General features: G+C 37.4%; 1 protein-coding gene across 4 annotated transcripts in view; it reads left to right on the forward strand.

Moving 5' to 3' along the window:
* Nucleotides 1-226: 226 nt before the first annotated feature.
* The window catches only part of fosl1a (FOS like 1, AP-1 transcription factor subunit a), a 37,884-nt gene continuing 12,682 nt past the window's right edge, over nt 227-25,428 (forward strand). The window contains exons 1-2 of one of the 4 annotated variants that reach the window (XM_039769125.1): nt 227-486; nt 16,884-17,135. In XM_039769125.1, the coding sequence (XP_039625059.1) occupies nt 379-486; nt 16,884-17,135 (360 nt within the window). In that variant the 5' untranslated portion in view covers nt 227-378. Of the gene's footprint in view, nt 487-1,852; nt 2,083-16,880; nt 17,136-25,428 lie in introns of those variants that run through there. The other 3 variants (XM_039769124.1, XM_039769122.1, XM_039769123.1) reach the window with 3 other exon arrangements.

The raw sequence follows: 25,428 nt of genomic DNA on the forward strand, positions 1-25,428 counted from the left end.
TTTTACTTTTACAATCTACCTCGTTCTTCTTTATTTCAGATGTTCATATGTTTGTATAAAATTATGTTGATATAATTTTGATTTATATAAGAGTTGTGTATTTTATATTAGATATATTTTAGGAAATTACTTTTGAAATATATATTTTTTTCGAATACCCTCCCTGTTGATAAGTTTGTTTTGGTCTATTCACTTACACATATCTCCATTCATAAAAAGGTCCAACCACGGGAGTGACTCAGAATTAGTCAGTGACGTCTTGGGAAAAACGAAAGAAGAGGCTGCGATCGATTTTGAGAAATACTATTTTGTTGGACAAGGACGCTGGGACTTACTCACCATAAAGGAGCTAACACTCAAGTGGCCTTGTGAAAGAAGATGTTTCGCGATTACAGTGGGAATTACAGTAGCGCTTCTCAGTACACGAGTTCTGGAACTCGGAGCGGTGCTGCCGGTGGAAACCTGAACTTACCGTCTTCTGCTCAGGTAACGGGATGCGATATTTGTCCTCTCGCCTGGCACATGGATCTCTTGTTCAATACGGTTTCGGGCTGTAGATTGGTTGCTATTGGATTTTTTAAAAAGTACAATCAAGTTACCTCATTTAAGGCTGGGATCGTCGGTTTAAATTTTTGCTCCAAGAATACAGATACGAAAGACAGCAACGTGTTAAGTTTTTATGTTTGTTTAATGTGTTTGATTTAATAACTCGTATCTGCTGTTATGCTATTTTAACAGTTGTATCTCAACTCAGTACTTGGCAAAGCAAACTGTAACTCGAGGTTAATATTTAAATAAAACGATTTATTAATGTGGCATAGCTGAAGCATTAATCCTCCGATATTGGGTCCGAATCATATTTTAGGGTCTAAACTCATTTAATTCATGCTGGGTATTTGATAAGGCTTTGAATGCTGGTTGTCCGATCGTTACGTGTTAGAATGGGTTTTCGGTTCGTATACAACACGGAAGATTTTGTCCGAGTTACATGAGATATAATGTAAATGTGGTTGTACAGTTGTGCACCGGGACAATTAAAAGTGATAATCAATCAAGTCAATAATTGACGGATGGCCTGCTGTTTTTGTGAAGAACGTCAGAAAGGCCCATTTGTTTGGAAAGCCGATTGAACTGTATAATGTCAAAGATAAAATACATTTTTATGATCAAATACAGCACCTTCTTTTTGTGTCCACATGAGTCTTTTCTCTGGGAACTTCGGTTTGCCACTCAGATCCGACATTAGATATTTAGAACAACTGGCAGCTCTGAATTGGCCTAATACAAGCGCGTGTGCCCTGTGATGTACCGGCTCCGCTTCCAGGATTGGCCGATGCTGCCAGGATCGGCTCGGGCTCCCCGTACCACTGTAACTACAGAAAAGAAGTTCGTTCAACCAATGGATAACAATAGCATATTATCTCGTCTAAGGTGAAGTCGCGCATGCCGAATATTTGGTGATGTAATATCAGTTCGTAGTTTTCATAAATTTGCGCCCGGTTCGTCCTCCGAATTTCAAAGGAGGACTTCCTTCCTCCACTGTTGAGGAGGACGCATGGCAGAGTACGGAGAGCTGCTTTAAGAGATTCTACACACACACACTGGTCCATTTGTTAATACTGAAAGTGAAATGCACCCTACCTAAAAATGAATTAGAAATATCGTGACGACGGAGGCGACATGACACCTGCTATTCGGAGTGATGCAAGACCATAAAAACACACAGATGGAAACGCTCAGCCGCCAGGTGTTGTTCGTCTGAGAACTGAATCAACACCTAGCAGTGTGTCATCAGACGACAGCCAGACAGAACTTTATTTATTGATTGACTGATCAAATAGACAGTTGTAGTATGACGTGGGACATGAAGTCCGTGATGAACAAGATGTTACTCACGAACACACTAGTTTAAGTTTCAGTGACTTGATTTTATACGTTATGACAGAAACAAACACATACACAGGCGCACACCACAATCAAAGCCAATCTTTTTGTTTCGGGGAGCAGAGCAGATCCTCTCAGAAATCGGGCGTGAGCGAGGAAACAGGAATGGACGAGCCACCGTTTAACTGCAGTGTGAGTGTGTGTACGCTGTTTACACAAACTATTTATGTCTGTGCACGCGATATAATTATGAGAATGTAATGCACGATGATTTATTATTATTTACCTGTGACAATAAGAGATATGCACAGCCAATTCTTATGACAATTTTAAGTGAAAAAACTGTAACAACCTTTCACAATCCTCCGCCCTTTTCTATAATATGCTGGATATCGTTTTGCAATGGTTTTATAAACACAACTTAAGTTATACTTCCTGATGTGTAAAGTTCAGACTGTCTTAATAGGAGACCCAAACTCATCCATACTGCAGCTTGTCTGCCAGGCTCCTTTCTCCTTTTCTGTCTTCCCGCCTGCTGGTCATCGTTTATGGATTAGGATGGATTTGTCTTTAGAAATGTGTGTCAGTACCATCTGTAAGCACTCATTTATCTGTATATTCTTCTTCTTTGGTGTTTCTTTATTTTACTGTATATAACAACTAGTAAAATGGTTTGTTGTCAAGACAATATGCCAGAACGGCACAGGCGATCTTATATTGCGTTTAGCGTTTTAGCATTTCTTCTGAACGGACCACATTGACTCATTCAGCTATGGCTTAAGATAGTAATTTTATAATTAATATTCAAACTTGCACTATTTTCACAGCATAATTCGACAGTGAGCATCTGGAGTTAAAAATAAAATAAAAATAAAATTGAATATTAGGTTTTGGTAAGTGTATTTCTATTATTAGGTTTTGGTAAATGTATTTCTATTTCTTTGGCAAACATTTATGTTTGCTTTTGATTGCTTTGCTTAATCAGGCAGTTATACTTCGAATTTCTATAAAACATGGCCTGCGCTGTGATTATGATGCAGCTCTTGCAATACAGTCTCTTAAACCATAAAGTAAGGCGATACACTTCAGAAGGACTATGCTCCCTCATCAGGGGTCTTCTGCTACAGGAGCTTAAGTCCGTTCAAGTTACAGTACCTGTGCTTACAGAATTTACGTACAGCTACTACTGTGTGGGGGCCTGGCCTACTAGAATATTCCAAGCTATTTGTAACAACGACGGTTAGCATTTTGTCATCAGTATTCACTGCATTTTTAACTTGCGATACTTGTAATTGATATTTTCACATGTCATGTTACAACAGATCTTCTATGCTCTAATACATTCTCTATTAATTTTAATGCATATGCAAAACTTTAAAAATTTCATATGACAGTTTCACATGGCAGAAGAGGTTGTTTAAATACTGAATTGAAATTAAATAATGTGTTACTGTATTCAAGTAAATGCCATACTGCCAGAAAAATGCATTCTCATTAGTGAAGATAAAATCATGAATATGTAGACGAAAAAGTAAAACATAAAAGAAATGTCTAACAAATACTGTATATGATATATACGTAATACTACTGTACATGGTATTTATAATAGTCTGCAAAGTATCCGAGACTCAGTGAATCATATCAAGCATGCAGTGTATTTGGATTGTACAATTTCATGACACAAAGTATGATCTCATAGTATTTTATTTTAAGGTAATGTGAGTGCTATTAACAATCGTATAGTATAAAGAGTCGATCATGTTAGGCCAGCATGACCATATACGTGACTAACCTTTATATTCTGTTAACATTTTTGCTATATTGATTATTTATCATCTAATGGTGTTATTATGTCCTTAAAATAACGAGACTAGTGTTTAGTACAGAGAGGACAAAGATCTGATTTTATTTTAAACCGATCGGACTAAAAAATAAGCACTCTTTAAGAAATGTTAAAATCACGGTTCACTAACTAATGAGTAAAACATTTGTCATTTTCAGGCTTCCATACATTTTCTTTTTTTTTTTACTATTTCTTTCTTCATATAGGATATCAGCAAGCACACATAACTGGCTGCTATAACCTAACACGTATGTGTTTGGGATGTGGAAGGAAAACCAGTGAGCAGCACTACATGCTTCACTGGTGTGTCACCTACTGGAGGCAATATGGTTTGTTGAATGAATGCCTATATTGGCAATAGCTAATGAGATTTCCATGAAGATCTACAGTGATAAGTAGGGTTAGACTTCCATCATTTATTAACAACTCAAGCAGCAATCTTTGTTTGGCTCTTATTTTGTTCTTCTCTCACAATGGACATTTTCACTCTGCTTGTGTATTTACTATTCCCCCGGAGACAAATAAAGATCTATCTATCTATCTATCTATCTATCTATCTATCTATCTATCTATCTATCTATCTATCTATCTATCTATTGTATAGTGCCTTTCACACCATCTATCTATCTATCTATCTATCTATCTATCTATCTATCTATCTATCTATCTATCTATCTATCTATCTATCTATCTATCTATCTATCTGGAATTCATGTGATTTATAGTGGAGTAAGGTTAAAGATGGGAGTTGACTTTCACCACCAGTATTTGTTAAGAGCTGTTTGCACTCTAAAGCCTATTAACACATTTGTTCAAGTCCTTCCCATATTCTTTGTTCACTGCATACAGACCACCATCAACAGCATCAAGCTGATCCCACGTCCCTATTTTAATCAACTTTGTGGAACATTTTGAATGATTTGGCACTGCACCACAAAACTTTCACTTGACGAGAAGCACTAGAAACAACAAGGAGTCACCTTTTAATAGACAAGTGCAAGTGGTGAATTCCAGTTGCTCATTTACTCAGAGTACAGAGTAGATACCACACTGTTAGATCCTCATTTTTTGAATGACTTGACCGTATGGATTGGTGTACAACTTTGGCATGGAAGCATATATTGAGTAAACTATATTCTAAAAGAGCTTTAAGAATGCTAATGAAGGTTAAAAGTAGGAGAGGACATGGTAACTACTCATATTTAGTTTAGAATGGGGAACTTATCACAGCTAATGTATATATATATATATATATATATATATATATATATATATATATATATATATACAATATATATATATATATAAGATCTCAAAAGATGTTTGGTTCTTTAAAACATGATGCAGATTGCACACTGTTTGAACATAAGAAGCTGTGGTGATGGTAAGCTGATTACGTGGGAAGTAGTCATTTGGACAGCATCATTTTTCTTTTAATACTCTGAACTGAAATTAAGGCAAGGCACACACTTTCTTTATATTATGGTGTTGCTCCAAGGGGATGCAGGGATGAGGATATCTTCTATGTACACTTTAATATTAAGAAATGTAGGACATTGATGAGAATCAGACTCTAAATCCTGAAATCCTGTAGCAAGAAAAAAAAAGCTAGCCATTATGGGGGCAGGTCACAAGCTGCTGTATTTCTTCAAATTTGTTGGCACGACGTAACAAGTTTAACAGGCGAGGCAGAGGAGTTTGACAAGTACTCTGCTTTAACACATTGGCAGGCTAAAAAGTTGTCTTGTGATGACCAGGAACTCTTGTTTTGGCATCATAGTCAGAAAACCTAAGTTATCAGATTTAAGAGGAGGAAGAAAATATACACTGCTAGTAGCTTAACGGCAAGATATAGTGGTCAACATTACTGAATTTACATAAATTATTCTTCACTACACTTTTATTTATATAGTTTTCATTATATTCAAATTTTTATAGTGTTGGAAATTGTGAAACCTTATAAAAATGAACACTGCACATTAAACAATAAAACTACATCTTGAATGTTCATAGAAAATGAATAAAGGCCAGTGTGTAAAAGCAGCTGAAGAAAGGAAAAAATAATAAACGATCTACTGCATATAAAATATCGCCACATTCGTCCTCCAAACCTCCAGCTCCATCTTACCCAAAATGTTCTCTGTTGAAATGAGATCTGGGGACTATGGAGGACCTTGGAGTAAGTTGAATATCACTGTCAGGTCTGAGATGATGCCTGCACTGTGACATGGTGCAGTATCCATGTGACCATACGGTGCTGCTCATGGTCGGCAATGCTTAGGTAGTCTGTGCATTCAAGTGATGTTAGTTTGGAATTAAGAGGCATAATGTGTGTACCAAGCAAACATTCTCTACTGCATTACGTTACTACTACTACCAGCCTGTACTTTGAACACAAGCTAGATTGGATCCATGGATTCATATTGTTGAAGCCAACTTTTGATCTGTTACTTCCGTGTCACAGCAGATTTTGAAATGCATCAGACCAGGCAATATTTTTTTCAGTTTTCATTAGTTGACTAATTTTGTTGGTCATGTGCAATCTGTATCCTCATCTTCCTGTTTGTGAAACCCAATGTGATTGTATGCCTCTGGAGCCTATTCGCTTCACACCTGATGTGTGCATCATGACGCCATTTTTAAGAAACTATTATTTGGGTATTTGTGGCCTTTCTTTTAGCTTGAACAACTGACCGTTCCACTCTGACCTCACTCTTTAGAACAGACTTTTCACCTACAGTACATAACTGCCGCACACTGGATTGTTTAGCTTATTGTCTGCTCTCTGTAACCAATTGAGACTGTAGCATGTACAAATCTGCAGGAACCACCACTTCTGACACCAACAGTCAAATCATAGTCAAAGCTGCTCAGGCCATGCATCTTGCTGATTTTAAAGTTTGGTTAAAGAACAACAGAATATTTGATCATGTTAGAATTTAGCTGGGTCTCCAATATTGGATATCATTGTACTGTCTTTTTCTGTGTTAATCATTTTTTTCTGTTATGGGTATGTCCTTAATTGCTTTTCATCAGTAATTGTAAATTGTTCCCTTTAGCTGGACGTTTTCATATCTATAACGTTAATTGTTAGTTGGAGGCATGATTTCAAATTAAGTTATAGTCCTCAGGTGCTGCAGCCATTAGAGCCGCAGTTACTTGAGGTCTGTTTATATCACGTGTGGCGGCAACAGCTTCTTTTCTGTGGTAATACCTTATTGTAGCTGTGTTCTTTGTCTCTTCTAAGCTCTCCATTCATTTTTTAGGTTGTTAGCATTGGGGATTTTTTGGGGGTTGTATTTTGCTTCTTTGTTGGGTGTGTCTTTTTTGGCTTTATGTTATTTGGCTAAAAATTGAATTTTTACACTATTTTTTAAATAAATAATTTTATTGAGTGGCAAGATTTTTTTTTTACTGGTTTTGGCTTTCCCTTTTGAGCCCATTCACAACAGACCACATCTCTAGTGTGGCTGCTTGGGGGGGAAATAGGCTGTTTGTGATAACAATCTGGTATCGCTTACAAAGTGGCCACTGAGTAGTGTGTATGTGTTTAGGGACGTGTATATATAGTATGTATGTTCCTGGAAGGCCACAATGGCTTCAGGTTTTCATTGAAACTAATTTTAAAATTAGAAGCCAATTCTTGCTGTTAATGATGCATGTTACTTTATTTAATTATGGGACTTTGCAGTGCACTTACTCTGACTCATATATATTTCAAACATCATCCAAATGTTTTTTGATCGGGAGCAGCACAGCACACCTTGTTAACTAGCTACTGTTTAAGAATAACAAAACAAACAATATAGGTTTGGGAATCTTAACATTCACGTCAATTACATTGACAAGGTGCCAAATTATGTTCAATTAGCAACATTAATTGGCTGCTGGTCAGGAAGTAGCTCATCTGAAAATTTGCAGCCATTCAGGCCCTCCAGAAACTGCATTTGAGCTCACTGCTGTGCGTGATCGTCTTTGATGGACTGCCATCCGGTCCAGGCTTGGTTTATGGTTTGTACCCAGTTTTCCCAAGAATTACGTTAAATGGGTTCAAAAATGGGATTATATGTATGCACTGTATCATGGAAAAAATGAAATACAAGCCATTATTAATTATTTTATTTATATTAGTAGAAATAGTTTGTATAAAACAGAAGCCATGGTTTTGGTAGTTCTAATTCTTCAGCCTCTTTTATGCACTTTTTCATTAAGTTGACGCTCAGTCCATCAAACTGCCAGGTGAACCTCTTATTGCTTCTCTGCATGAAATATGTAATAGCATTTTACCACCAGTTTAACTCTTTTGGATATTCATTAGCTTGATGTTCTTAGAAAGGAAAAAAATATATAATTGTATTGTCTAAAAATCTCTTCCAAAAACTGAATATAAAAAGCATTGGAAGTCGCATTTTATGAAGAAGTCGGGTAAAGAAAACACCAGTTTGTTCTGATGTGAACAAACTTTTACAGTATTTATCTAAATCAGTGCTGTACATTATTACTTTTTGGCAATTCTCCGTGTCTGTTTTTATTTATTATACGTGAGGTTATCACTAATAAAAATTGTACCCAATTATTATGGTCATTATGAGATATTATCCCAGGCTGTGGTTTTAACAACACACCCTGAAGTGTTAGTGTAATCAGAGCCACGTAGTGCACACGCCTTGAGAAAGTAGGAGGATACATCCTGAAGATGTCAGAGGTGCTCCTCCCTGCCTTTATTCCTGTTTGATTAAAATTAAAATGAACCGCATGAGTCTGCATTTATGTCATTTGATTATGTAATAAGGCTCACATTTTTCAGACTGTGTGCAATTTATTTGTGAGGACTGCTCATGCAGTATGAGAACAGAAGGCATATGACAGGTGACAGCCTTCAAAATTCACTGTCAGGTCCCACAGAGTGACCTTATCTTTAATTCTAAGCTACAGCCCACTGTAATCATACATGCTGTTTCATATTTAAGAATAAGTACAAGAAATTTAGAATCTCTTCTGTTCTCCAAATAAATTGATTACATTATCCATCCACTGAATAAAATTCAGAAATGCTCTAAAAAGAAATGCAGTTATTTTATAAAATGTCTGAATTCAGTTCATTCTTACAACACCAGATTTCATTTCTATTATTTCATTTCTGTTATTTAAAATACCCAAATATAAAAGGTACAAAGAATGATACAAAATGGAATGATAAAGTTTTAAGGTCTATCTTTCGTAAGGGTAATGACTTATGAGGGCGTTCTATAATTTGAGTAACCATTTAGAGCAGGAGCCCTCAGTTACAGTTCTGAAGAGCCACAGCGGTTGCAGGTTTTTGTTCCAACCAGTTCTGTAATTAGAAGCCAAGCCTTGCAGATGATGCAACTTTGTATTTAATTATGTGACGTGTTTGTGCTTCTGTTCTTCCAGGACGAATCTTAATCACATTGTAGTATTTTTTGTTTTGTTTTTTGAGAACATTATCCATAAGTTTTGGGGTCTGAAAAAGATTTGTATCTCTTGGTCTTTCCTCTCTGTCTCCTTTATTTTAAAACATTTTTACTTGGTGATTCATATGCACAGGTTCAAATGGAAGCATGTTAGCACGTTAGCCGGAGATCGGATGGTTCCTTTGCTATTTGCAACTCATTAGAACATAAGAAATTTGACAAGCAAGAGGAGACCATTCAGACCATCAAGCTCGCTTGTTTAGCTAATAGCTAAGCTGTCTCAATATCTCATCTGGATTCTTCTTAAATTTTGTCGCTTCAACTCCACGTCTCGGTAGTTTGTTTCCAGAGTCCGAGAACTCCTTGCGTTATGAAGTGCTTCTTGGCTTCAGTTTTAAATGTACTACCCCTCATTGTCCACTGGTGTCTTTGAGTATGTCAGTCACCCTTAAGCTGAAAGAATGCTGCTGGATCAACTTTAGTAATGCCTTTGAGGACTTTAAATACATGGATTATGTCCTCTGCTCAAGACAAGTCTGTCAGAGTACGACATGTCCTTAAGTCCTGGGATGCATTTGGTTGCTCTTCTCTGCACAGCTTCATGATGATGGCTGGATAAGGAGAAAGGCAACAATTAAAACATAAACGCAGCTGTTTAAAACTAAAATAGGTTTCTGAAATGTAACAAGTGAGTTAACTAAAATGAAGCCCAAAAAACATATTGCTGTAGTAGAAAATAAACAGGTTCTAATCAGTTATCCTGAAGCCAATGGTGCCCACTAGGATGTAATTCTGGAGCCTTGATGCTCAATTGTACTGGCCATTTAGTGTCTTATTTCTTAAAGTTGTAGTGTGCAGTCATAAAGTAGTCATACAGTGCAGTGACACAGTCAAGAAATAAGGTGTGGTGAGGAAGTACATGAATCATAATTCTGTCTATGATCAATTCTCCGATCTATGATACTGAGAAAAGGGCCATGATAAGCCCATGCAAGTTGAAGGGGTCTCTTCGTCTCAACATCAACAAAGGCAACACTTCTTTCTCTAAAGTGTTTTTAATCCTGGGAAAGACAAGAGTTGTGTGGAGTTGCAGAGGAAAAAGCAGTTTTGATTACGTTGCCGTTAGGCCAGCTTAATATAAGGAGATCAGTTCTCTCTCTGCGTTTCTTATTTTAATTATTGGTGTTAGCAAGTTTATTATGGGATAGAAAACAGTAAACAATTAAACTGACTTCGCTAACAGAAACGTCCTTTGAATATTTCCTTTGCACTGCATCTCAATATTGATTTAATTAAATATTTCTGTCTATTTGAGCTTGTGTCTTTATTCTGTTTCAGAGTCACTAAATGGGATATAGTCCATTGACATTCACTGTGAGTGTTTTACATGGAGAAATTGTTCCTTTTAATTTAATCAGTTAACTAAGCAATTTAGTAATATTAATATTTAAAAAGATTTGGGAAGGGAGATAAGTTATTTCAACATGACATTATTGTCTCAAGGAATATCTTTAGTTATCCACCAATAGAGTTATGTGTGTTCTGTTGACTTTTTTGTCTAGTGCCTCATCCCTTAAAGACAGTTTATATACACCACTCAAGATTAAATCACAAGAGAATTATATTTTAGAATGACTTGAAAAAAGATGGCGCCCTGCTTAGTGGTACCGCTTCACAAAGTCTTATATTTGAGTCCTGGGTTCAAGGCCCAGTTTATTCACTGAATATGAGGAGTGTGTGTGCGCATTCTCTTTCTATCCATGTGGCATGCCTTTGCTCTCACAATTCAGAAACATGTAGGTTAGGTGGAGTTGGTGGGTCTAAATGGGCACATACTGGCATCCTGTCCAACATTGGTCTCTGCTTTTACCCCTTTTGTCTTGAAGTATTGGTGTTAGTTCTTATTTTGAGAATGCTTTCAACAAGAAATATGAATTTTCCTATAGAGTGTCTGTAGTACTAGGATGTTGTCCAATGTTAGCCATTTTGAATGCAGAGAAAAGCCAAGGAAAATGACACTTCCTGTAGGACAGTGTCTCCCATCTTGTGTATATAATTGATGTTCCTCTTGCTCACATGTAGCATTTTGCACTGTTCTACATTAAATTCCATTTTCCAAATGTTCACCCAGTTCTGATACTTGTCCAAGAGTTTCTGAATGACTTTTGCTGCCTCCTTAGTGTCTGCTATCCCTCCAATTTTAGTGTCATTTGCAAATTTGAAAAGTTTAATAGCTATACCAGAATCCATAGTACTAGGGTGTTGTACCGTGTTAGCCATTATGAATGTAGAGAAGAGCCAAGGAAAATGACACCTTCTATTGGCTAACTAAAAAGATTACACCATGCAGGCTTTCGAGGCAACTCAGGCCCCTACTTCAGGCAAGATGTGTATGTGTGATAAGTATGGATAATATCTGCCTGAAGTAGGGGCCTGAGTTGCCTCGAAAGCCTGCATAGTGTAATCTTTTTAGTTAGCCAATAAAAGGTGTCATTTTCCTTGGCTTTTTCCTATAGAGTGTGACATACTGTATTGAATATAGTAACTGTAAAAACAAAAACAGTTATTGCATAGCTGTGATCTTTCCATTATTGATGTAAGTTAGACAGTCATTAAGTTTCTCCAAACCTGGCCTAACAAGTGTGTGTTACAGGGAACATTGTGTTACCAGAAACAATGAACATCTGGTTAACTGCAATAGTTTGGCCTACACAGCCACACATTTCAAAACCTGTGACTATTCTTTTGCTTATGGATAACTAATTTCATCAATCATATTCTGATTTAACACAAAATCTCTCTAGTCAAGCAAAATATGTTAAAAAGGTAATTTCATGTTTAAGAAAGTACAGTCCATATGTCAAAACAGGAAAAGTTTCATGTGATTTCCTTGTTGATTTTGGGATATGCAATTTCCCAACAAAGTCTATTAATTGTTTGATGTAAATTGAAGCAGCCTTTATAGAGGCAATTCCCACTTAACTGAAATAAGTTCAAACGTTTATTCGTTTGTCAATTATTATTGAAGTTTGATTCTTTTAAGGTGTTAATGACAACTAATTCTTTCCTCTTCATAGACACTTAAATCTCAAAATATTTTGAAAATCTAAAGAAATGAGCTTACTTCTGCCTTAGTACTTACAATTTCAGAACAATTCTCTCAAGGAGAATACTATTACTACACTTTCTTTTTTTCTTTTATATCTTTTGTTTTCTCAACAGCTCTCTCCATATTAGACAATGTGAGGAACCCATTTGCCATATGTTTCATCCATCCATCCATCCATCCATTATCCAACCCGCTATATCCTAACTACAGGGTCACGGGGGTCTGCTGGAGCCAATCCCAGCCAACACAGGGCACAAGGCAGGAAACAAACCCCGGGCAGGCCACCAGCCCACCGCAGTGTTTCATTCATTTTGCTTCATTTTTGAATTTTATTAATTGTTATTGCTGTTTTTGAAAATATGTCATGGCTATTAGGTGATGTTATTTTTGTATGTGCTTGTATTGAATGTGGACCAGTTTTTTCAGACCTCATTTAGTGCTCTTCATTTTGCTTTTAATGAATTATAATTTTAATTCACATGTAACAGACTCTGGCTTGTTTACTGACAGTTCCTTTGTCTTTTCCTATTAATCAGATGTTTACAAAACTATATAATTGAACTACTAATTCTGTTTATTACAGACACAACAAAATAACTAATCAGCACATTTCTTTGCTGTCATGTATCCATGTTCCAAGTTAGCCTTGAGCTGGGGTGTCCAGAAATTACTTAAAGAAACATTTTTATCTCCATGTTTTTATAGTTTTAAATTACCAGTATTTTGTTTTAATTCTGATCTGTAGACGTCACAGATCAGTATGGACGTGAGGCCCAAAGTAATCTGTGATAAACAATATGAAGACAGCAGATGCACAGAGCAACCTCTTGATTCATTTTGGTGAAAGTCACCCTGCTCATTAGAAGCCTTCACAGTTCACTCAGTTTGAGATTATTTCCCTCTGCGTTAACTGCTGTCATTTACAGGTTAGCTCTGCCAATATCCCACATTTTTATTTCTCCCATTCTTTGACGTTATTTGTCTTCACCCTGATGCTTATGGTAGCTGATAGGAAATTTCAGGATGACATCCACAAATTCTGACATCTCTTCAACACCAAGGTAGTGTGCCACACTTGGTTCAGTGACATAAACTTGTAAAGCATCATTGGATATCAACTCCATATATTCGTGTTCGGATTTTCCTCCTCATCATCCCACAATACCTCATTAAGCTTGGTAATCTACACAGAGCGTACTGTTAATGTCCTGACCTAGACTGTTGATAGGTAAAAGGCAGGCTGCTATACTGTATGATATCTAGAAGATCTCCCTCATTATAAAGAAGTGCGTAAATAGAGTTCATTGATTTGACTTGAGGTTGAACGTGTGTTGTGATTTCATTGACATCTGAGGTTTCTCTTTGTACTTTGACTTGTCCCTGTTTCTTTTGAAGATCAAGGCCCTGTCTATTATCGTAATCCACGTGTGTTCCTTACCTCTTTTGAAGATTAAGGTGCTGTGTTATATTGCAGTAGCATTTCTTGATTTAGTCCACAGTTGCAGAAATCAGTAAATCGAATACTATGTGATTAAATTCACTGGAATTGGAGCCAAAAGCTCAACCCAAAATGAGGATCACCTCTACCGGTGAACCTCATGTAGATCTGGATGGGTTACCTTTCACCAATACAGCACATGAGGCTCACTTGATGCTTATACAGTGAGATGTAGTGAAATATATTTTCCTCTAAATTTATTATGATTATTTAAACATGAGACAAACTCATCAAACCAAAATTGTTGGAAAAGGTTTTAAAAACATTGTAAGCAACTGATACTTCTGATTCTCTCTTCATTTCACCTGTATGACAATGTGACACATGAAACACAGGACATCAGTATTTAAAAACAAAAACAGATAAGTATATTATGTACTTTTAAACTGATAAGTGGGAAAGTTAATTCAAATAGGGGGGCTTCAATGATGAAAAGCTTACTAATTCTGTTCTATAATGGGGAAACCCACTCAGAATCTCATTTCAAAGCAGTTTATTCTCAGTTTCCTGAAAACAACAATTTTTCACCAGGTACTTGTAGAATGGCCTTGTCGAAGACTCCCTGACTCTGGTATTCTCACTGAATGGATCTGTTACATACCAGCTATGGGATCAGACAGAGCCATTGAGCACAAAGTAGCTGTGAGTAGTCCGAATCGCTAGAGCACCTTTAATAATGAGCCCGATGCCAGAGGATGATAAAAAGCTACTCATATTAAAATACAATATAAGAACAAAAGACTGTGGTGGTCTAGCGCACTGCCCGGGGTTTTTTTCCTGCCCTGTGTTGGCTGGGATTGGCTCCAGCAGACCCCCGTGACCCTGTAGTTAGGATATAGCGGGTTGGATAATGGATGGATGGATGGAAGAACAAAAGAAAAAAAAAACACTGAGAACAGAACATTCAGTACAGTTGACTTTATTTAAAAATTAAAAAACAAAAGTTGAGATTTGAAGGTTTGCTGTACATTGAGACCTAAACTTTCTGTGTTAAGTTTGAGCTCAGGAACAGCCGGTACAGTGGATTTTTTTTTCTCCCTAAATAATAAAAACCATCATTTAAAAACTGCATTTTGTGTTTACTTGTGTTATATTTGACTAATGGTTAAATGTGTTTGATGATCAGAAACATTTTGTGTGACAAACATGCAAAAGAATAAGAAATCAGGAAGGGGGCAAGTAGTTTTTCACACCACTGTATATCTGTGTGGGTTTAAACTTCTCCCTGTGTTGGAAGCATCTACCTGGAGATGATACTGTAATATTTAATTGACAATCTTTAGACAGTGATTGTTCAGCATCGCATTCAGTAAGTTTTATGCACCCCCAAAATAATTGACGTTCCTGAGGCATAGAGAGGAAGAAAAGCATGTTTGGGTGCACTTGAGTATCCATCAGCCATAGCAGAGTACATTCAACGTCTTTGTACCCACTCAAAATACTTTTGTCTCTTGTCACAAATGATTTTTATTATTCCATTTAAGCTAATTACGATGTTTATATTGTTTTGAAGATTATTTTGGTTATTTTTTTATATAACTTTTGAGAGGGTAGTCCGGCTTCTTTAGTGAAATAAATATGTGCTGTATAATACCTCAAGAATATAAGTAAAGTTTCTTGCACTACAGTGCTTCATGTATTGCATTTTGAGCTGAAAAATCTGCTTCTATGAAGTATGCAGTGGATTTTGACCTCAAGGAGAATTTCCACTTGAGTGGCCTTTGTATAGTAAAAATATAAATACTTCAGATTAGTTTAATTCTTAACAAGTTAGTAAGTTTTCTGTTGAATGCTTCATAGTGTGTATTTTACTGAATTGGCATAGGCAATATTGCAAAAGCACTAGAATAAAGACAACATTACAGACATAAAGAAGAGTAAAATGCATTATGGTTTTCAATTTTCTCAGCATGCATTATAAATGAACAGAATCACCATTTTGTGCTGTAGGTTAAATTGGCCAAACATCTTCTATACTTTAATGGATGAGCCACTAAGAATCGTCAGTGTTTTGTGCTTACGTGTGTGTATGCTGGTCTTGCAACATTTTTTGACATTTCCAATTTATGACTACAGAACAAACAACGGACACAGCTGTGCAAGGATTCACTGCTCAGCATCTCCTGAAGGTGCAATGCACCCTTCATTGCGTAAAGACAGAGAAATGTGTATTTATTGTTTAACAAAGAACATTTCCTTCCTTAATTTCTAAAGATTGCATTACTATGTGTATGTATTTTATACTCTTTGAAGGGAGGTGGGGATAGGATTGACTGACTTCCTGCACTTTGATGAAATTTCTCCTTTATTTGAAATGTAATTTTGCAATCATGCTCACTTTTAAAAGAATATACTCACAATAATAATAAAATGCCTATGGGTAATGTGTGATTCATTGTGATTAAATGTCGCTTCTTGCTACAAGCTATAGAGTCCTTGGATTTTGTTTTTATGCCAAAACAGAATTCTACTATAGCTTTTTGTATTATCTTTTAAGTATCGGTAATTACTTCTAGTCTTCAAATGCCTTTGAAACTTAAGATGTTATATTTGCTAGGCAGAGTGGTGGCTCTGAGGCTAAGGATCTGCGCTAGTATCCTGAAGGTTGCCGGTTCGAATCCCCATCACTGCCAAAAGAGATGCTACTTTGCTGAGCCCTTGAGCAAGGCCCTTAACCTTCAATTGCTCCAGGGGTGCTGTACAATGGCTGACCCTGTGCTCTGACCCCAAGGGGTATGTGAAAACCAAGGAATTTCCTTCAGGATTAATAAAGTATAATAATAAAAAAAATCTGAGGTCACCACAGAGTGCTTAGTTGTTAGGTCCACAAGACTTTCCCTTTGATAGATTCATGGTTTCTAAAACTGGAAGTGTGAAAGTTTATCAGTTGTTGTGCTGACCATTTTCCCAATTTACTACCTGATCCTGGGAAATAATCTGTTACAGCAGTAAACGCCTGACTCAGTTCATGTTCTTCAGACTTCACAAGAACATAATACTTGGGGAAGTTTTGTAGTGTCTAGGCCTGTATAAGTTTTTTAAAATAACATTTTGTATAACCCGAGGAGACCAGAGCTATGATCTAATCTTGTACTATACCTTTACTTCTAGAAGTTTGGACCTGATAGTCCGTCAAGTGGAGGTCAATTTATCCCCAGCCTCAACACAATTACAAGCAGCCAAGAACTGCAGTGGATGGTCCAACCAATCAGCACCACAGCCTCTGGACAGCTCCCAAGATCTTTACCGTTCAGTTCAATTGCCCCATCTAGCTCAACACACTTTGTTCCTGCACCTTCTGGTAGGCCTGGGGTCATCAGAGCAGTGGGGGTTGCCAGCAGTGGTCGCCGAAGACATGAAGAACATGTGAGAATTTTTATTCATTTATATATTTTGGTATTCTTATTAGTGCGATGCAAAAAAATGAATGTTTTCAATCATGTATTGTTTTCTTATGTGATTGTATTTTTTAATTTCATGTTGTTTACAACATACAAAGACATGTTCAGATCTAAGCATAGGATCAATTATTTTTTTTCCTCCTTCAACAGTGTTTTCAATATTTTTAATATTGAATATTAAATCATACTTAGTTTGACTTAACTTAGCTTTTTCTTATGCATCTTAGCAATTGGGTGACCACAGAACACTACGTACTAAACATGTAAAAATTACCAGATTAAACATTCATCCATCTTCTCATCCTTGTTATGGAAATGGCAGACTAGTTCAGGGCTCACTCCCTCATGCAACCACACTCACTTCTATTAGAAGAACGAAACATTACCTGCCTGTGTAGTGTGCATATCTTTATGACTATACTTCCTTAGAAGGTTGGCATCCTTCAACATCTGCAATAAGATGCTGCAGATGTTCTACCAGACGGTTGTGGTGAGCACCCTCTTCTACTCGGTAGTGTGCTGGGGAGGCAGCATAAAGAAGAAGGATGCTTCACGCCTTGACAAACTGGTGAGGAAGGCAGGCTCTATTGTAGGCATGGAGCTAAACAGTTTAACATCCGTGGCAGAGCGATGGGCACTAAGCAAACTCCTGTCAATCATGAACAATCCACTGCATCCACTTAACAGTATCATCTCCAGACAGAGGAGCAGCTTCAGTGACAGACTGCTGTCACTGTCCCGCTCCACTGACAGACTGCGGAGATCGTTCCTCACCACACTATGCAACTCTTCAATTCCACCCCATTGGGGGGGCGGGGAGGATGGGGATTGAAACGCTAACATTACTCAAAGTTATTGTCTGTTTTTTACATGCATTTTTATCACTCTTTAATTTAATATTGTTTTTAGTATCAGTATACTGCTGGTGGATTATGTGAATTTCCCCTTGGGATTAATAAAGTATCTATCTATCTATCTATCTATCTATCTATCTATCTATCTATCTATCTATCTATCTATCTATCTATCTATCTATCTATCTATCTATCTATCTATTATGTAATGCCTTTCACATCTATCTATCTATCTATCTATCTATCTATCTATCTATCTATCTATCTATCTATCTATCTATCTGTCTGTCTGTCTGTCTGTCTGTCTGTATGTCTGTCTGTCTGTCTATCTATCTATGATGTGGGATGAAACTGGAGGCATCCAGAAAAGGTTATATGAACACAGTGAGAATATGCCAGCACCCTACAGATAGTGAGCCAGCTTCTTGGGGTGCCCAGGGCTGCCCCAGGTGGAATACAGCACAGAGGTGCTCACCAAATAAATTTCATAAGCTGAAAACTCCTAAAATGCCTCCTAGTGGCCCGTCCCAAAAAATTATAGGCGCAGTCACCAAGTAAAGTTTCCCAAGGGAAATATTTTCAAAATTAAATATAGCCAAAGGTCTTCATGTACAAACAGGGAATCTGTACCAAATTGGAAGGTTGCTAGTTCGAATCCCGTAAATGCCAGAAGTAACTCTACTTTGTTGGGCCCTTGAGCAAAGCCCTTAACCTGCAATTACTTCATCCTGGGTACGATGTGAATCTGCATCCAGCCCTGCCACCAGGTTCTCCAGTTTACAGGGAAAATGTGGGGGTTGGTGGTAGGATTGGCACTTCAGCCACTGTTAAAAACCTCCCACTGTTCCAGTGTGGTGCTGAGGGGTCCCAATCCAGGTGGTTTGTTGTGTGGTGGGTGTAGCAATGTCCTAACCTCTACATTGTTGAAAGTGCTTTCAATTTTGTTGTGTAAGCTTTTCAGTCCTGATTATATTTCTAAATACAGTTGTGTTTCTGTAGGCTGTGGTAAAGGAGTTAAAGTAGTCTGAGAAAAAAACGAAAGTACTCTGCCCTAGTGATAACTTGACTCGGTTCCCCATGTAATGCTAGATGTCATTCACATTATATCACAGAAGAACGTTGGCCTTGAATAAAAAATCGTCACTGGTTTTAGGATTAAACAATCTGATATAGTATTTGGAGGAAACTTCAAACTCAGCCAGGTCGGGGTTAATTCAAACATCTCTCATTTGAGCTTGAACCCTGAGGGTCTGAAGAGTCATCATGGGCCTAAAGGAAGACTGATTCATAAAAGACTTTGTTTTGAAATGTATTTAGGTGTAATTAATTGTGACTCAGACTGGGTTTTCCCGCGTGCATACTTTACAAAAGCCAAGCTAGTCAGGGCTTTCAAGGGGTCAGCTCACATTTTCTGCACACTACTTTGCTGGCTGATTCAGCTGCAGGAAATCATGGCATCTGAAAAGTGCAAGTCATACTCTTTATTTTTACACTCACATTACTTGTCGTTTTGTTCACTTACTCACTTCTTAGTTTTATTAAATCTGTTTACTTTATAAAATACGTACTGATTGTTAGTCATCTGGCCCTTTTTGGGATGAGTTATAGTTATTCAAACAGTTTACTTTCAAATTTATTTCAAGAATCATTTCATTATTTATAATCAATCAAAATATAATTACGTTTAATTTAGAGAATTAGAGAATGTTTCAGCAGCTTTCCAAAATTTTACAAATCATGATATAAACTGTGTTAGCTTTGATAAAACCAAAGCCACAGAGACCAAAAAATTCATACAATAAAAACTAGCATTAAATAGAGAGTCACAGGAAACTGACGACTAACTTAGTATTAGTATTAACAAAGAAGGGGCCTGAGTTGTCTCGAAAGCTTGCATATTGTAATCTTTTTATTTAGCCAATAAAAGGTGTCATTTTGCTTGACCTCTCACCAAATGCAGAGGAGAAATTCATCCTCAGTAGAAGAAGACTTGATTGTGAAGTGCAAATATGGCCAGCACCACCATTAAGTTGAATTAGGCATTCACCAAGTCACAGATCATAAGGTGGGGGGGACCCAGCCACCCGGTTTAGCTACCGAACAGTTGGTTGGCCTAACACCGGCACTGAGCGCAAATAATCACATTGATATGCAGTCTCATTGCTTTCACTACAGGTAAAGGTGCTTTCACCCTAGCAGCATGGAAGAAAAAGAAATGCCACGGGAACACAGGGAGAGAAAGCAAAGTGCAAATGGCGACCCAGTAATGAACTGAATCAGGACACAAGGGCTCTAAGTCATGCCGACCACATCACACCCTCTTACCCAATGCTAACATGGCCACTCAGTTTCTAAGTCATCAATCATATGAAGCAAGTGAACTATTAATTAATATTTTTAACATATGGGTTAATCATCAATCATTAATATACTCAAAAATTACATGTAAAAGCAAAAATGAGCTCAGCAAATAAAATGTACACTTTCTGCAGATATAAAAAACAAAGTATGTATAAACAAATTCACTCAATCGGTCTGTTATTCATCCATTGTTCAGAGCCTGTTGGAAGGTTACAGAGGATTAATTTAGTGATAATAACAGCGGTAATGCGCATGAACTTCAAGGGATTTGGTTGCTCTGAATATTCATACAATAAAAACAAATAGAAGGTTCACAAAACTTAAAGAAATAACGGACACAGAAGAACAGAAATATGCTTTACCTAAATCTGATGCATGCTCCAAAGTGGTCAAGATCACACTTGTGTTGTGAAAAATGCAATGATGTATGAAGTCCATAATTGTAATTTTATTTACTAACTCTCCCATATACTTTTATTTATACTTAAACACTATAAGGTTCCCTTGCAATGGAGTTACCCAGTCCAGGGCTGTTTTCTGCCTTGTGCCCAGTGCTGCTGGGATAGGATCCAGCCCCCCATAATTGTAAAGTGGTTTTGAGAATGTTATATTGTGTTTGTTACAATGGAGGATTAAGTGACCTGCTCATTTTCACAAAGTGAAGCAGCAGCAGGGTTTGAACAGTTGATCTCATAGTTTAAAATCAACTTTTTAGGCTTTAATAATAATAATAATAATAATAATAATCTGTGGTAGGTTGGCACCCTGCCCGGGATTGGTTCCTGCCTTGTGCCCTGTGTTGGCTGGGATTGGTTCCAGCAGACCCCTGTGACCCTGTGTTCGGATTCAGCGGGTTGGAAAATGGATGGATGGATAATAATAATACATTTTATTTATTTGTTGGCACCTTTCTAAACACTCAAGGCCACCGAACAATAGATAAAACACACATTATAAGCAACAGTAAAATACAAAAATTAAAATCAGACAGAGCAAATTGTAATCAAAGAGAAAAAGCAGCCTTAAACAAATGAGTTTTAAGTTTAGATTTGAAAAGTGAAAATGATTCAATATTTCTAAGCTCAGATGGTAGTGAGTTCCAGAGCTGGGGAGCAGAGCAACTGAATGTTCTGCTCCTCATGGTGGTAAGACAGACGAAGAGGACAGTCAAGTGGATGGAGGAAGAGGATCAAAGGGTGCGAGAGGGAATGGCAGCATGGAGGAGGTCGGACAGATATGGAGGGGCAAGGTTGTGGATAGTCTTAAATGTTAACAGAAGAATTTTGAATTGAATGTGGAACTTAACTGGAAGCCAGTGAAGCTGCTGCAACATGGGAGTGATATGGTGAATAGATAGATCGATAGATAGATAGATAGATGTGAAAGGCACTATATAATAGATAGATAGATAGATAGATAGATAGATGTGAAAGGCACTATATAATAGATAGATAGATAGATAGATAGATAGATAGATAGATAGATAGATAGATAGATAGATAGATAGATACTTTATTAATCCCAAGGGGAAATTCACATAATCCAGCAGCAGTATACTGATACAAAGAAAACAGAATAAAGGGGGTTCCAGTAATGATGCAGGCAGATGAATTCTGGACCAGTACAAGCTTATAAAAACATTTGCAACAAAGACCATAGAAAAGGTTATTACAGTAATCGAGACGAGAAGTGACAAGGCTATGAACAAGGACAGCAGTGGTGTGGGGAGTGAGCGAGGAGCGAATACGATTAATGGTATGCAAGTGGAAATATGCAGACTGGGAGATGTTATCGATGTGGGACTGAAAAGATAAAGTAATGTCAAGGAAGACACACAGACTCTTAACTTGTGGAGAAGGGGAGACAGAGGAATTATCAATAACAAATGAAAAATGATCAGTATTGAATAATGTTGATTTTGTACCAATGAGGAGAACCTCAGTTTTGTCACTATTTAATTTAAGAAAATTTAAAGAAAACCAGGATTTGATTTCTGTTATGCAATCAATAAGTGAGGAGGTTGGAAAGGAAACAGTAGGTTTGCTAGTGAGATAGAGACTGGTGTCGTCAGCATAACAGTGAAAGTTAATGTTATATTTACGAAAGATATTGCCGAGGGGAAGGAGGTAAATAATGAAAAGTAGGGGCCCCAGGACAGAGCCCACCTGAAGTAACAGCGGTGGATTGGGATGTGAAAGTTTTAAGCTGAACAAACTGAGTGCGGCCTGAGAGGTAGGATCTGAACCAATCTAGTGGAGTGTGGGTAATGCCAATCGAAGATAATCTATTGAGAAGAGTAGTGTGACAAATAGTGTCAAAGGCCGCACTCAGATCAAGAAGGATGAGAATAGTGATTAAACCAGAATCAGCTGCCATAAGGAGGTCATTAGTAATTTTTATAAGTGCCGTTTCTGTACTGTGGAGGGGACGAAAACCAGCCTGGAACTGTTCATACAGATTATTTTGAGATAAATGAGAATGAAGTTGAATAGCCACTATTTTTTCAAGGATTTTGGAAAGGTAGATTAGAAATAGGATGAAAATGACTGAAATTAGTCGGATCGGCACCAGGTTTTTTCAGTATTTTTTAGTACTTTAGGCTGGGCTTCTCAAATTCAGTTTCTGTGTGACTACAGCCCACTACTAAATCAGAAGGCAGTCTTTGCTGTTAATAAACATGTTTGATTCTGTGGGTTGTTAGAGCTCCCCTTCTGCCACATCAGTTCTTGTAACGTTGCGGATTTTCTAAGAACCTCATAAGAATGTCTTGTGGACTGAAGCCGAGTTGTACTTCTCAATCCTTTGGTACTTTTTGTATATTCATATCCAAGTCTTTTACTGATAAAAAAGACACTTTGTCATGAACGCACATATAGCATCAATTTAGATTTCAGCTTCCACGCTGTTTGTAATTTATTGCTAGTTGGCAAAAGGGAAATCAAAAAAAGATGAAGACTGTGAAAATAACTGTTATTTTATAGACTCAGATCTTAGCGTGTTAGTGGAATAAACGTAACATTCTCAAACAAGCTTTATAAAATTCAGTGTCATCTTATGGGCTGGAGCCTGTCCTAACAGCAGTGGGCACATGGTGGGAAGCAAGCCTTTCCACCGCAGGGATCACTCACACACCCACCCAGAGAGGGCCGATGTGGGAACTAGGGAGAAAACTCGAGGAGAACCCACAGAAGCACAGGGAGAACATGCAATGACTGTATGTGGGATTTAAACTCAGGAGTTAGAACTCCATCAAGTGCCATAATTGGCTTTTACAGCAAATAGGAACGTTTATTGGAACAAACGTCTGTGGCAGGTGCAGCCCTCCAACGCTCGGTGCTTGAGACCCCACTGTGTTTGGACTCATTGAGAATCAATTGTATGAATTCAGAATTTGGGAAGAAAACGCAGTTTAAGGAAAACTACTGCAACACCATTCCAGACAATGTCTTTTTTTAGAAGGCTAACACTTTGGAAAGTAGTGTTTTTGTGGCAACCTTGTCCTTATATAATGTAAAGAAATGTTTATTAATTTTCCAAGTCCAGTACTTGCATATTTAACTTATTATAGCACTTTAAAGTACATTACACTCATTTGTAATGAAGAACAAGAATAATCAGGCTAGGAGATATCTACAGAACTACCTAATAGGTGTAAGAGCTTCACTTTCATTAATGCAATTATTAATAATGTTTATTTGCATCAAGATAGGATAAACGTTTATGAAAATATATTTGACATCTTAATTGCTTTAATTATCATTCTCAGTATGTAACCACTGGGAAATATTAATGTCTAATAACAAAATGATCAAATACAAAGTAAGTGGAAACCTGTTTTTCATTTGAAAGAGAAACTGACCATTTTTCTTTTGAATAAGAACAAAACGGTTGTGGGTTTCAATTTTGAAAGCTTTTTTTTGGATTTCACTTTCACATTTATGAGAATGAGTGCCTTCTAGGTAGACCTATGGGTGTAGCAAAGTGCATATTTCTTAAAAGATGTGAGGAGAATTACATTCAGAGTGTCATCAAGATTTGTAGCGTATCATACTCTGTATTAAATTGGGCACACTTAACTGCTAACTTCCCCCTCTATGGTCCCAGGATATGTGCACATCTTACGGTACATATTTTAAATTACAGTGCTTATGCAATACTTGGAGTTACTGCAGAATTTCCAGAAAGTAAAAAATGTTCAAATCAGCCAATCCTCTTACCATTCATTTGTTTTATTAAATTAAAACAAAAATCACTGGATATTTGAATGTTTAAAAGCCAAGGTTATAGAGACATTTTCCACCTTTCCCTGGTTATAAATGTTATAGTAGTCACTGTCTTCCTTTTTTCTAATTTCAAGCCTATTCTATGAATTGATTTTAACATAATCAATATAGGCATTCCATTCAAAAAAATGGGTAACTTGTGTGTGTTTTATTCACTTCATATATCTATCTATCTATTGTGACAGATTAGAACTGTATCGCTCCCTTGAACCCCTGTCCAAGACTCCAGACACCAGATAAAAGTCTAAATGATAACTTTATTTAATTGCCACAGTGCACAAAGCACCCTCTCCTCCACTATACTCATTAAATAACACACAATCACTAATCAATACAATCCTCCAACTCCCAGACGCGTTGCCACCCTTCCACCCAGCTCAGCTCGCCATCTGGGAGCTCCCATAGTCCTTTTATTCTCCCTGACCCGGAAGTGTTCCCAGTCCCCAGTCCATGTGATTCAATATCACTTCCGGGTCAGGTACGAGTCCTTCTTCTCACCCCGGAAGCACGTCGCTCTTCCTTTGACGTACTTCCGGGTTATAGGGCACAAATGAGTCTTCGGTCCTCCCTGCAGCTCCCTCTTGCGGCCCCTCTGGTATCCAGCAGGGTCGTATATAAAAACTACATAGTCCATGACTCCCTGCTGGTCTTCGGGGCACCTCCATACTGCAGGGAGGGCTCCATCTGGCGGCCTGGGGGTATTGGCCAGGATGACAAGCCGGCCAAAGACCACACTATCTATCTATCTATCTATCTATCT

The sequence above is a fragment of the Polypterus senegalus genome, chromosome 11, assembly GCF_016835505.1.
Source record: "Polypterus senegalus isolate Bchr_013 chromosome 11, ASM1683550v1, whole genome shotgun sequence".
NCBI lineage: Eukaryota > Metazoa > Chordata > Cladistia > Polypteriformes > Polypteridae > Polypterus > Polypterus senegalus.